Consider the following 12998-nt stretch of genomic DNA (forward strand, 5'->3'; position numbering starts at 1 on the left):
TGATTTGAGCAGGTAAATGAGATAGTTTGCCAATGCAATCAGTATTTTTACTCTTAAACTAAGATAATTAGATAGTATTCACTTGAAATAAGACAATGCAATTGTGTTTTCTTATTTTAAATCTAATTTGTCTTGTTCCATTGGCAAGATGTCTCTTTTATCTCCTCAATTCAAGAACAAATGCACTTATTTTAAGAAGAAATGACTTATCAAGATTTAGACTTTTTGCAGTGCAGAAAAAAACTGATGATTTCAAACTTAATTACCTGGCTCTATATCATAATGCTACGTTCACACCGGACGCAGCAAGAGCAGCAAAATCTCGTCTGCTGCTTCCTTTCTGCTGCTTGTACCAGTTAGTTCTGACGCGCGGCTGAAGCAGCTTTGCTGCTCTGGCTGCGCGGTGCAAAGTGTGTCTGACGCGCGTTGGGCGGAGCTTCACTATCCTTTCTCTGCCTTGCAGCTATATTTGCTGTGATCAGTGGGAATTAAGTAGTTTTAATATGTTTTTAAGTGAGAAAATCCACCTGAAAACTTCACCAGTGCAGATTACAATCCTAACTTCTAATATTATTTCTGTCGGAGCCGCTCAGACCCCCACATACCAGCGGTGCGCTGTCAGTAGGATCCCATTCAGCAGCAGCCTCTGGCCGGGTCGCCTCCTCGCGGTTCACCGCGGCAGCTGGTAGGTGTTTTTCATCTAAATAATCCGATCTAAAGGCACCAGAATAATAAAAGCGAACATATTCTGCCGGCAGATTTCTGCATTTCAAGTTAATTTATGCGTCAATAAACAGTTTCAGAGGAGTGACCACAGCGCTCTGTGTCATCAGCGCTGTGTCTCTCTCGCTGCCAGCTCCCAGATCAGCTTCTCTGATTGGTTGACGCGGCGCGTCGAGCAGCAAAAGTTACATTTTTCATCTCGAGCAGCAGCGCGTTTGCGGCGCGTCACGCGCATCAGATGAACAGAAACGCGCCCGACGCGCTGCTTCAGCTGCTCAGACGCGCTGCGCCTGCTGCTCAAAACGCGCTGAGGGACCTTTTGCTGCACCTTGACGCGCGTCAACCATTGACTTTGCATGTAAACTCGCTGCTTCTGTCGCGCCTGCTGCGTCCGGTGTGAACGCAGCGTAATATATTCCATTAGGATGCTTTAGGGCCCTGCAAAGACCAATCTAGCAGCTTGACAATGTACAGTAACAGCCATTCCTAAAGGCCCCTCCCAGTCAAATGGCAGCTGAATGGCAGCCATCTTCCCTCCAACTCCCAGCAAAATTCCCTCCATGAACTCGACATGTTTTTTTTTTTGTCTGACTCCACCCTGTCACTGAATTACAGGGTCTGACCAGGAGATGACGCTTCTCTATAGATATTAATCTCCACATATTATGACAGAAATATTACTTAATTTTAATATTATTAAATTTTAGTACAAATATTGATGAATTATGGGGTGATGTTTAAAAAGGAATTATGGGGGACCAGACAAGGACCAGCCAAGGGCCCATCAAGAAAAGTGGGGAAATTTTAAATGGCTATTACTGTACATGAAAATGCAATCAGAAATTAAAAGAGTAAAAGAAAAAAAAAAGGGAAAAAAATGAGGTATACCTGTTTGTGAGCAGGCTTGATTCCAGGCATCAGGACTCTGTATCGTTCCACAAATTCAGCAAAGCTGTATCTGATGGGATAACCTCCTCTTCTGATCCGGATGGTCTCCATCATCCCCGAGTAGCGAAGCTGGCGAATACACAGCTCTCTGTCAAACAACTGAGAAAAAAAAAATACTGTTGTAAAATCTCAACAGCTACAGAAAGATTTTTACCACAACATTCTGAGTTTAAATATGTCGCAAAGGCAGAAATACACACGAAAAAAATCCAAATTTAGATACGTCATTTTTTTCTTAAAATAAGTGCATTTGTTCTTGAATTGAGGAGGTAAAAGAGACATTTTGCCAACGGAACAAGACAATTTACGTTTAAAATAAGAAAACACAATTGCATTGTCTTATTTCAAGTGCATTTTATCTAAATATCTTATTTTAAGAGCAAAAATTCTCACTCCATCGGCAAATCATCTCATTTACCTACTCAAATTAAGAGTAAATACACTTAATTTAAGAAATTTGTACTTATTTCTAGATTGTTTTTCCAGTGTAGGATACATTTTGTCTGGAGCATGTATGGAAAGCAAAAAATGCCACATATTTAGAACAATAAAAAAGTTGCAATATTTATGTTTTGTAAATGTAAATGTCTGCTTGGACCTTTCTGAACATGAGCAGCAAATGGACTGATCCAATATGGTGGACACTGAAGGGGGGGCTGAGACACACTTAATATTATAAGCGTTCTGATGGCATTTTAGTGAAAGGATTTTTATAAAAAAATATAATTAATGTGCAAAAATAAGGAATAGCTGTATCAACCGTAATTGTAAACAGAGTTTTATGGGGCCCCCAGGAACCTGGGGCCCAAGGCACCTGCCTAGTATTGCCTAATGGTAAATCCCCCCCTGCCTCCACTGAGAGCAGTACAGATGCTTGTCACCTTTCCTGTTGAGGTGTACCAGTTTGCTACATTTCTACTGCTTGGTATTACATCTCTAAAAGTTCGATGTGAAGACTTTTCTCCATCAAGAAGATTTGGTCTGCCAACTAATTTATTATGCGACAGCAGGTACATGTAGCCATAGCAAAAATGTAGCTTTGCACAGATGTGTAAAATTCCATGATATTCCTGTGGCGGCACGTATGCCGTAATCTAAGAGGAGCTTTAATCAGCACTTTATGAGGTAACTAATCAAACTACTACATAGAGAATAACACACGCTTTTACACATGCACTCTAATAATGCACCTGTAGGTAAACGGAAACCACAGAATCAGCTCAGTGGTCACCGGTTAGACTCTCACCATTGGTTTCTTGAACTCGTTGGGTTTTATGCAGCGGACGAAGAACGGCTGGCACACGCTGAGCGTCCTCATCAGCATCTCCAGGGAACGCTTGAACTGGCTGCTCAAAGTTGGAGAACGCTTCCTTGTTTCAACACCCTAAAAATACAGTTTAAAAAATTGCAATAAAAACCCGTGTTAGGTTACGTTCCTTAGCGCTTAACTTTGACATCAGGTAAATAACTAATAAAAAAGGATGAGTACATTGCAACATACTGCAAGCAAAAATTACATAACAGTATCTCCTAGAATATAGGATACTACAGATCAATGAAAATATTAAATAATATTTAAACAGGCTAATAACAAAAATAAAGCCAAGAGAAAATTACAATAAAAAAGGTGATTTATATTCAACTAAAAAGACTTCTTTTCCATTTACAATAGAGGGAGAGGATTGTTTATTCTAATGTGCAGCTTAAGCTTCATAGTAGAATGTTTCCACCCTAGACTAGATAAGCAGGCAAAAGTGAAAACCATCTTTGATGTAAAAAAATCAAAATAAAGGTTGTTAAATGAGGAAGTTATGTCCCCTAAAAAAAGCCGTTGCGCCTCGGGGGATTCCTCACGGTTCTTTTCCTGGGAGCAAGTTATTTACTACTCTTAACTCAAACTGGGTAAAACCATGAAAAAAGGACTATAAAACAGGAGTAAAAAAGTAACAGAGTTTATTCCAGATCAGGTCGTTACAGGACAGAAAAAAAAAATACTTGGAGTTCGCACAGCTGTCGGCTCAAAAATCACGTCCGCGAGCGTCCGGCAAAGATTGAGCCCCGAACAAGGCCATCTTCTCCTTCTTATAGCTCATGAGTCTATGTGTTCCCATATCCTGTGTATTCTTAAAGACACGAAGGCTGTCCTGATTAGATGACCTCCTTATACACAGTGACATCCACCATGTGAAGGAAGGCCTTCTACTCTCTCTATCTGGCTAATAAAGTAACAATGCACATGATGTATAAAGCATAAACCTAACAAGGTGCTGTTTATCACTCCCAGGGCCTCACAAACCTCTAAATATCGTCGTCAGGAATGGTTTATCACCTTTGTCCTTATATCAGTTTCAGTTCTTAATAAAAAGGTACATGATTCAGAGCTGCACATCAGCATAACACTGACCTGATAACATATTTCTACTCATTTTTTTTAAATGTTTTCGTATTAAGAGTAATCACTTTATAAGTTTATCAGGTTATTCACTATTCTAACACACATAGCGTAGAATAAAGCACACAGAACAGGGTGCACAATACTGTGACAGTTGCAGTGTTGCCAACTCCTCAGTAAGGAAAGTAGCTATTGGCTGTTCTACAAGTCGCTAGAAGTCGCTGAATGACGTCATTGCCTAATTTGCATATACCGGTATATTTTTTTCCAACTTTTTAAAAACTTTTTCTTTTTTCCCATGTGGTCCACAAAGGAGCTTAAAAAGCATGGTAAAACATGAACATTTTCAACCATACATTTTTTTTACATTACATTAACAACAAAAAAATCTAAATGGAACAAAAAAAGACTGCAAAGAATTAATGACAATGTGAGCAAATAATTGTAATTATTATTATTTTTTTAAACTAACTAGATTTCCCTCCACACATACAGGCTGTGTTTGCCTGCTCACAGAAATATATGGCAGGTTCAGCAACTGAGGGAGCTGACTCAAGCGTGATCAACCTGCACTGTCAACCCAGCGCACACGCGTGGTTCACTTGCAGTCAGGACGCTGAGGGAAAACATGCTGTGGCTCTGAATCCAGCGCTGAGAGGTACTCCTGTGGAAGCAGGAGAACGGGGTTTGGAAGGGGGAGGCGCCCCACGGCAGACACCAGAAAAGTCGCCAGATTTGTCGCCAGTCGCTTTTTTGAAAAAGAGTCGCTGGAGGGGTCTGAAAAGTCGCTAATTATAGCATAAAAATCACTGAGTTGGCAACACTGAACAGTTGCTATACATATATATATATATATATATATATATATATATATATATATACACTCACCGGCCACTTTATTAGGTACACCTGTCCAACTGCCCGTTAACACTTAATTTTTAAGCAGCCAATCACATGGCGGCAACTCAGTGCATTTATGCATGTAGACATGGTCAAGACAATCTCCTGCAGTTCAAACCGAGCATCAGTATGGAGAAGAAAGGTGATTTGAGTGACTTTGAACGTGGCATGATTGTTGCTGCCAGAAGGGCTGGTCTGAGTATTTCAGAAACTGCTGATCTACTGGGATTTTCACTCACAACCATCTCTAGGGTTTACAGAGAATGGTCCGAAAAAGAAGAAACATCCAGTGAGCGGCAGTTCTGTGGGCGGAAATGCCTTGTTGATGCCAGAGGTCAGAGGAGAATGGCCAGACTGGTTCGAGCTGATAGAAGGGCAACAGTGACTCAAATAACCAGCCGTTACAACCAAGGTGGGCAGAAGAGCATCTCTGAACGCACAGTACGTCGAACTTTGAGGCAGATGGGCTACAGCAGCAGAAGACCACACCGGGTGCCACTCCTTTCAGCTAAGAACAGGAAACTGAGGCTACAATTTGCACAAGCTCATCAAAATTGGACAATAGAAGATTGGAAAAACGTTGCCTGGTCTGATGAGTCTCGATTTCTGCTGCGACATTCGGATGGTAGGGTCAGAATTTGGCGTCTACAACATGAAAGCATGGATCCATCCTGCCTTGTATCAACGGTTCAGGCTGGTGGTGGTGGTGTCATGGTGTGGGGAATATTTTCTTGGCACTCTTTGGGCCCCTTGGTACCAATTGAGCATCGTTGCAACGCCACAGCCTACCTGAGTATTGTTGCTGACCATGTCCATCCCTTTATGACCACAATGTACCCAACTTCTGATGGCTACTTTCAGCAGGATAATGCGCCATGTCATAAAGCTGGAATCATCTCAGACTGGTTTCTTGAACATGACAATGAGTTCACTGTACTCAAATGGCCTCCACAGTCACCAGATCTCAATCCAATAGAGCATCTTTGGGATGTGGTGGAACGGGAGATTCGCATCATGGATGTGCAGCCGACAAATCTGCGGCAACTGTGTGATGCCATCATGTCAATATGGACCAAACTCCCTGAGGAATGCTTCCAGCACCTTGTTGAATCTATGCCACCAAGAATTGAGGCAGTTATGAAGGCAAAAGGGGGTCCAACCCGTTACTAGAATGGGGTACCTAATAAAGTGGCCGGTGAGTGTACATATATATATATATATATATATATATATATATATACATACATATAGCACATATTTACTTTATATACAATTATGACATTCTGACTAAAAATGCAACATAAATTGTCTTTCATTAAATTGTCTTTTCATCCCTTCATACAGGCATTTATCTAAATCCATTGTCTATGAAACTTATGCTTCGTGACAAATTTGCTGAATCTTGCAGGTGTTTATTCTATAACTGACTCAGAGGAAAGAATGATCGGTCAGATTGTGAAAAGAAGAAGAAAAAATTACTACGCTTTTCGTTTTAATGCAGAAATGAGAAATCTGCTGTTTTTCTATGATGGATCATTTATCTCACCAAAATAACACAAAACCTACATTTATATTATGATGAGAAATGTTTATACATATATATGTTTATATATACACACACACACACACACACACACACACACACACACACACACACACACACACATTCTGGTTTTTGCCCTTTGTGGGGTCCTCCAGTTTTTTGGTGCTTTATGGGATCCACCCTTTCCAGTGGTCCTACACTGCTGTAAAAACAAGGGATGGATTTAAAAAAAAATCCCAATCCTTAAAATCACTTCAGTTCAACAAATTTCTAAAGTTTTATCCAAAAAGGCATTTGGCGACTTGTGGGATCCCGTTCCTAGCATTGCCAACTTGTGGGGTCCACTCGCATACACACATACATATCAAGTTTTTATGTGTTTATGGGGCCCAAGGTCGCCATTAGCAGATGCTGAGACCAGCCTTGATTATTAATCCCAGTTTCCGCATTTTGGACTAAAATAGTTATTTTTGTAATGAGGAATGATGCACAGTTCTGCCATACAGTCTGACCATTTGAGGTAATCACTGCAATCGGGTGTTTTCTGTAATGGTCAATCAGATGACACCTGTTGACAGGTATGTTGGTCCACTGTTAATGAACAAGCTGCTTAAAGGTTGAATATGGAAGACGGGCAGAACAGCAAGATCACGTGTGTCTAAGTTGTAGTTGCAACGGCCGAAAAACAACTCCAGCTGCTGGGATCCCAGGCTCGCTGCTGATATGCAAGTGACCACCAGCCTGCAGCATGTCCTACAAGTAACACGGAGGAGTTTATAACTCACAGCTAACATTAGCCACGTTAGCAAACAAGCTAGCTTTCCGATCGAGGAGAAAAGTCACCATTTCCATGTTTTTGATGGCTTAGAAAACGTTTATATGGGTCGTCTTAACCTAAATCTGTCAGGTCACTCCTCTTCAGGAACACCTCCAGGACTCTGAAGCAGCTGCTTGACTCACAGTCTTCCCTGTTTCCCCCTGTGCTAGCTTGGCAACCGTGCCAAACATACTATTGCCACACAGAGATCATATTTGGCAACCAACAATGGCTTATAGATGTAAACATAATGCCATTGTCAAAGCCGTAAATATTTTTATAATTATTATCAAGCTAAAAATAATTTTTTAATGAAATGTTATACTTTCATTCTGCAACCCTCCAACCTTTAAATTTCTCTGGGACACTTTTTAAAAATTATTTTTCAAACAAAATTCAAAATCAATATTCAAATAAAATAAAATTATAATTTCATAATCTTTATTTTTTTTTTTACCATTTTCAGTTTCTACTTATTTGAATCACTATTGTGAATTTAACCTTTTCTTTAACGGGAGGGGATGTAAACTTTCAAGCACAACTGTTTATGTAAAACCTTCCATTTGCCTTGAGACATAAAAAGAAGCACGCTACACATAAAATTTTCTGACAAAAATGAAAAGACCACTTTTATTGTTGGCATTAACAGTTTATGCCACAGTTGTCAAACTGAGTCCCTTTCCAAACAGATTAATCCAAAAATATGCAGTAGGGTTTTCGGTGCCGCTATGCGGCAACAACAGCCTCAGCCTGAACTTATATCTAAACCAAACAGTTTTTGTTGTACAAATACTGAAATTACATGCTTTTTAGGACTGCATCCTTAGTGTCATGTTAAGTTTTTTTTTTTTTTTCCAGTGAAAACTCAAATTTAAAAGGCATCATACAGAGATATTTAAACAAATAAAAAATCCTTTGAAATAACATTTCCTGCGCCCGTAATAAAAATAAATTAAAAATAAGATAAAATAAGAATTGTGAAATGTGTATATTTGTAGGCCACGGGACAGTAACAAATCCTGAGCAAACCTCTACAACAGAACACATAAAGGATTAAACATTTTAAGATCCTACCTCAAATGCTTCGGTTTTACCTCAGTTCCATTAGGTGCTGTCACACTACACCTTTCTTCTCAGGGCTGTAATGTGATTTTTAATGTAGTATTTAACTGCTTTCCAGTCCCTGTTTCTGAGAGCTTGAGGTTCTGCATCAATACAGCGCTGACACTCTTCTTTACCAGGAACTTGACCTCTTCTGATAAATCTCTTCAAATGTGTGTTCACTGCAGCACACTCGTCTGGGGTCCAGCTTCTCCTCACAGCAGTTTGCTTTCCTATGTAGGCAAAAAACACAAAATATTGTAGGTTTTCTTTTGTGAAGAAAATTTTAGTCACTTAAAATAGCAATACTGTTTGATAGATAAAATATGTCATACCCGTAACAAGTTACAAGTAACACAAAAAAAAATTCTGTATTCACAGAGTTTTCCAGTATAATTTTCCACGCAACAATTAAGCAGTAACTGTTATGTTCTGTCATCTAAAAGCAATTTTTCTCTTTTTTGTAGGGTTGCAACGGTACACAAAAATCACGGTTTGGTGTGTACCTCAGTAGGGATGAGCAAGTTCACCACTATCTGTGTCTGTTCAACCATCTAAATTATCTGCATCTATACTCGAAGTGGGTGGGGTCTAAACGTGAAGTGGGCTTGGTTCAAGCAGAGCTGGATGGGGCTTAAATTGGTACATCGTTTTTATTTTATTTTTTTTTAATTTAGACTTTAGAAACTCAGAAGCTGATCAAATATCGGGTTAAATATCGGTGGGGTGGCCGATGTCCGATATTCAGTTTTAAGGCCGATACCGATAGGGGGCCGATTATATCGTGCATCCCTACACCATAGCATACAAGTCAGCATAGATGAATGTGTTTAAATGTACTTTTACCTGTGTGCAGGGCTCATCTGGGATTGGTCCATCATTTAACGTCATAGGAACAGGGCTGGTCTCATTCTCAACTGCTGCTGCAGGAGTCTGAAGGCCTTTCACCTGAAATATAGAAGGACAAGAATGGATTTAGAACTGAATGAAGAGACATTCACAGGCAAATAAGATCATCTAGTGGTCAAACATTTCTGAAACAGCACAGTGCTTCAACCAAGAGCACAGCATGGTCTTTAGGACTCATCAGCAGCTATTATGATCGGATCAATGCAAAGATTGTGTTTAAAGATGCAACAGCTCAGAGAGTGCACAATGATGAATGTTAAAATCACAGCTGAGGTCATGTCAGGTGTTACCATGGTGCCTTAAAAACAGTTACAGTAAGAACTGGACGGGAGGGCCCCACATGGCTCACACTAGAGACAAGGGAGTGTGTAAAGGAGGGACTACAGAAAGAATGCATTTGGAAAATTGAAGGACCCCATAAGGACATGACTGGAAACATGACGGTGTGTGTGACATTACCTGGTCTTTACCACTCAATAGCTTCACCTGATAACTTTCAAGTCATGCAAGCATTGAGCCACTTTAATAATAGAACACCATAGCATACAAGTCAGCATAGATGAATGTGTTTAAATGTACTTTTACCTGTGTCCAGGGATCATCTGGGATTGGCCCATCATTTAACGTCATAGGAACAGGGCTGGTCTCATTCTCAACTGCTGCTGCAGGAGTCTGAAGGCCTTTCACCTGAAATATAGAAGGACAAGAATGGATTTAGAACTGAATGAAGAGACATTCACAGGCAAATAAGATCATCTAGTGGTCAAACATTTCTGAAACAGCACAGTGCTTCAACCAAGAGCACAGCATGGTCTTTAGGACTCATCAGCAGCTATTATGATCGGATCAATGCAAAGATTGTGTTTAAAGATGCAACAGCTCAGAGAGTGCACAATGATGAATGTTAAAATCACAGCTGAGGTCATGTCAGGTGTTACCATGGTGCCTTAAAAACAGTTACAGTAAGAACTGGACGGGAGGGCCCCACATGGCTCACACTAGAGACATGGGAGTGTGTAAAGGAGGGACTACAGAAAGAATGCATTTGGAAAATTGAAGGACCCCATAAGGACATGACTGGAAACATGACGGTGTGTGTGACATTACCTGGTCTTTACCACTCAATAGCTTCACCTGATAACTTTCAAGTCATGCAAGCATTGAGCCACTTTAATAATAGAACACCATAGCATACAAGTCAGCATAGATGAATGTGTTTAAATGTACTTTTACCTGTGTCCAGGGATCATCTGGGATTGGTCCATCATTTAACGTCATAGGAACAGGGCTGGTCTCATTCTCAACTGCTGCTGCAGGAGTCTGAAGGCCTTTCACCTGAAATATAGAAGGACAAGAATGGATTTAGAACTGAATGAAGAGACACTAACGGGCAAATAAGATCATCTAGTGGTCAAACATTTCTGAAACAGCACAGTGCTTCAACCAAGAGCACAGCATGGTCTTTAGGACTCATCAGCAGCTATTATGATCGGATCAATGCAAAGATTGTGTTTAAAGATGCAACAGCTCAGAGAGTGCACAATGATGAATGTTAAAATCACAGCTGAGGTCATGTCAGGTGTTACCATGGTGCCTTAAAAACAGTTACAGTAAGAACTGGACGGGAGGGCCCCACATGGCTCACACTAGAGACAAGGGAGTGTGTAAAGGAGGGACTACAGAAAGAATGCATTTGGAAAATTGAAGGACCCCATAAGGACATGACTGGAAACATGACGGTGTGTGTGACATTACCTGGTCTTTACCACTCAATAGCTTCACCTGATAACTTTCAAGTCATGCAAGCATTGAGCCACTTTAATAATAGAACACCATAGCATACAAGTCAGCATAGATGAATGTGTTTAAATGTACTTTTACCTGTGTCCAGGGATCATCTGGGATTGGCCCATCATTTAACGTCATAGGAACAGGGCTGGTCTCATTCTCAACTGCTGCTGCAGGAGTCTGAAGGCCTTTCACCTGAAATATAGAAGGACAAGAATGGATTTAGAACTGAATGAAGAGACATTCACAGGCAAATAAGATCATCTAGCGGTCAAACATTTCTGAAACAGCACAGTGCTTCAACCAAGAGCACAGCATGGTCTTTAGGACTCATCAGCAGCTATTATGATCGGATCAATGCAAAGATTGTGTTTAAAGATGCTACAGCTCAGCGAGTGCACAATGATGAATGTTAAAATCACAGCTGAGGTCATGTCAGGTGTTACCATGGTGCCTTAAAAACAGTTACAGTAAGAACTGGACGGGAGGGCCCCACATGGCTCACACTAGAGACAAGGGAGTGTGTAAAGGAGGGACTACAGAAAGAATGCATTTGGAAAATTGAAGGACCCCATAAGGACATGACTGGAAACATGACGGTGTGTGTGACATTACCTGGTCTTTACCACTCAATAGCTTCACCTGATAACTTTCAAGTCATGCAAGCATTGAGCCACTTTAATAATAGAACACCATAGCATACAAGTCAGCATAGATGAATGTGTTTAAATGTACTTTTACCTGTGTCCAGGGATCATCTGGGATTGGCCCATCATTTAACGTCATAGGAACAGGGCTGGTCTCATTCTCAACTGCTGCTGCAGGAGTCTGAAGGCCTTTCACCTGAAATATAGAAGGACAAGAATGGATTTAGAACTGAATGAAGAGACATTCACAGGCAAATAAGATCATCTAGTGGTCAAACATTTCTGAAACAGCACAGTGCTTCAACCAAGAGCACAGCATGGTCTTTAGGACTCATCAGCAGCTATTATGATCGGATCAATGCAAAGATTGTGTTTAAAGATGCAACAGCTCAGAGAGTGCACAATGATGAATGTTAAAATCACAGCTGAGGTCATGTCAGGTGTTACCATGGTGCCTTAAAAACAGTTACAGTAAGAACTGGACGGGAGGGCCCCACATGGCTCACACTAGAGACAAGGGAGTGTGTAAAGGAGGGACTACAGAAAGAATGCATTTGGAAAATTGAAGGACCCCATAAGGACATGACTGGAAACATGACGGTGTGTGTGACATTACCTGGTCTTTACCACTCAATAGCTTCACCTGATAACTTTCAAGTCATGCAAGCATTGAGCCACTTTAATAATAGAACACCATAGCATACAAGTCAGCATAGATGAATGTGTTTAAATGTACTTTTACCTGTGTCCAGGGATCATCTGGGATTGGCCCATCATTTAACGTCATAGGAACAGGGCTGGTCTCATTCTCAACTGCTGCTGCAGGAGTCTGAAGGCCTTTCACCTGAAATATAGAAGGACAAGAATGGATTTAGAACTGAATGAAGAGACATTCACAGGCAAATAAGATCATCTAGCGGTCAAACATTTCTGAAACAGCACAGTGCTTCAACCAAGAGCACAGCATGGTCTTTAGGACTCATCAGCAGCTATTATGATCGGATCAATGCAAAGATTGTGTTTAAAGATGCTACAGCTCAGCGAGTGCACAATGATGAATGTTAAAATCACAGCTGAGGTCATGTCAGGTGTTGCCATGGTGCCTTAAAAACAGTTACAGTAAGAACTGGACGGGAGGGCCCCACATGGCTCACACTAGAGACAAGGGAGTGTGTAAAGGAGGGACTACAGAAAGAATGCATTTGGAAAATTGAAGGACCCCATAAGGAC

The 12998-nt window shown here is 40.7% G+C and overlaps 1 protein-coding gene and 2 long non-coding RNA genes across 4 annotated transcripts in view; all 3 read right to left on the reverse strand.

The window, feature by feature from the left end:
• The window catches only part of LOC119786809 (unconventional myosin-VIIa-like), a 121364-nt gene that overhangs the window by 56021 nt on the left and 52345 nt on the right, over nt 1-12998 (reverse strand). For both annotated transcript variants that reach the window (XM_038290365.1, XM_038290364.1), the window contains 2 exons: nt 2918-3055; nt 1612-1770 (listed from right to left, as the gene is read on the reverse strand). In XM_038290365.1, coding sequence (XP_038146293.1) covers nt 1612-1770; nt 2918-3055 — 297 coding nt within the window. The remainder of the gene's footprint in view (nt 1-1611; nt 1771-2917; nt 3056-12998) is intronic.
• Nucleotides 7926-9829, reverse strand: LOC119786813. The gene is made up of 3 exons (XR_005281236.1): nt 9793-9829; nt 9271-9372; nt 7926-8657 (listed from the first exon to the last, which is right to left on the reverse strand). It is a non-coding gene; the product is annotated as an uncharacterized LOC119786813 (long non-coding RNA).
• On the reverse strand, nt 9947-11112 carry LOC119786815. Its single transcript, XR_005281238.1, has 3 exons — nt 11089-11112; nt 10567-10668; nt 9947-10020 (listed from the first exon to the last, which is right to left on the reverse strand). It is a non-coding gene; the product is annotated as an uncharacterized LOC119786815 (long non-coding RNA).

Source organism: Cyprinodon tularosa, unplaced genomic scaffold (genome assembly GCF_016077235.1).
Source record: "Cyprinodon tularosa strain WSP-4 unplaced genomic scaffold, ASM1607723v1 ctg28, whole genome shotgun sequence".
Lineage (NCBI taxonomy): Eukaryota > Metazoa > Chordata > Actinopteri > Cyprinodontiformes > Cyprinodontidae > Cyprinodon > Cyprinodon tularosa.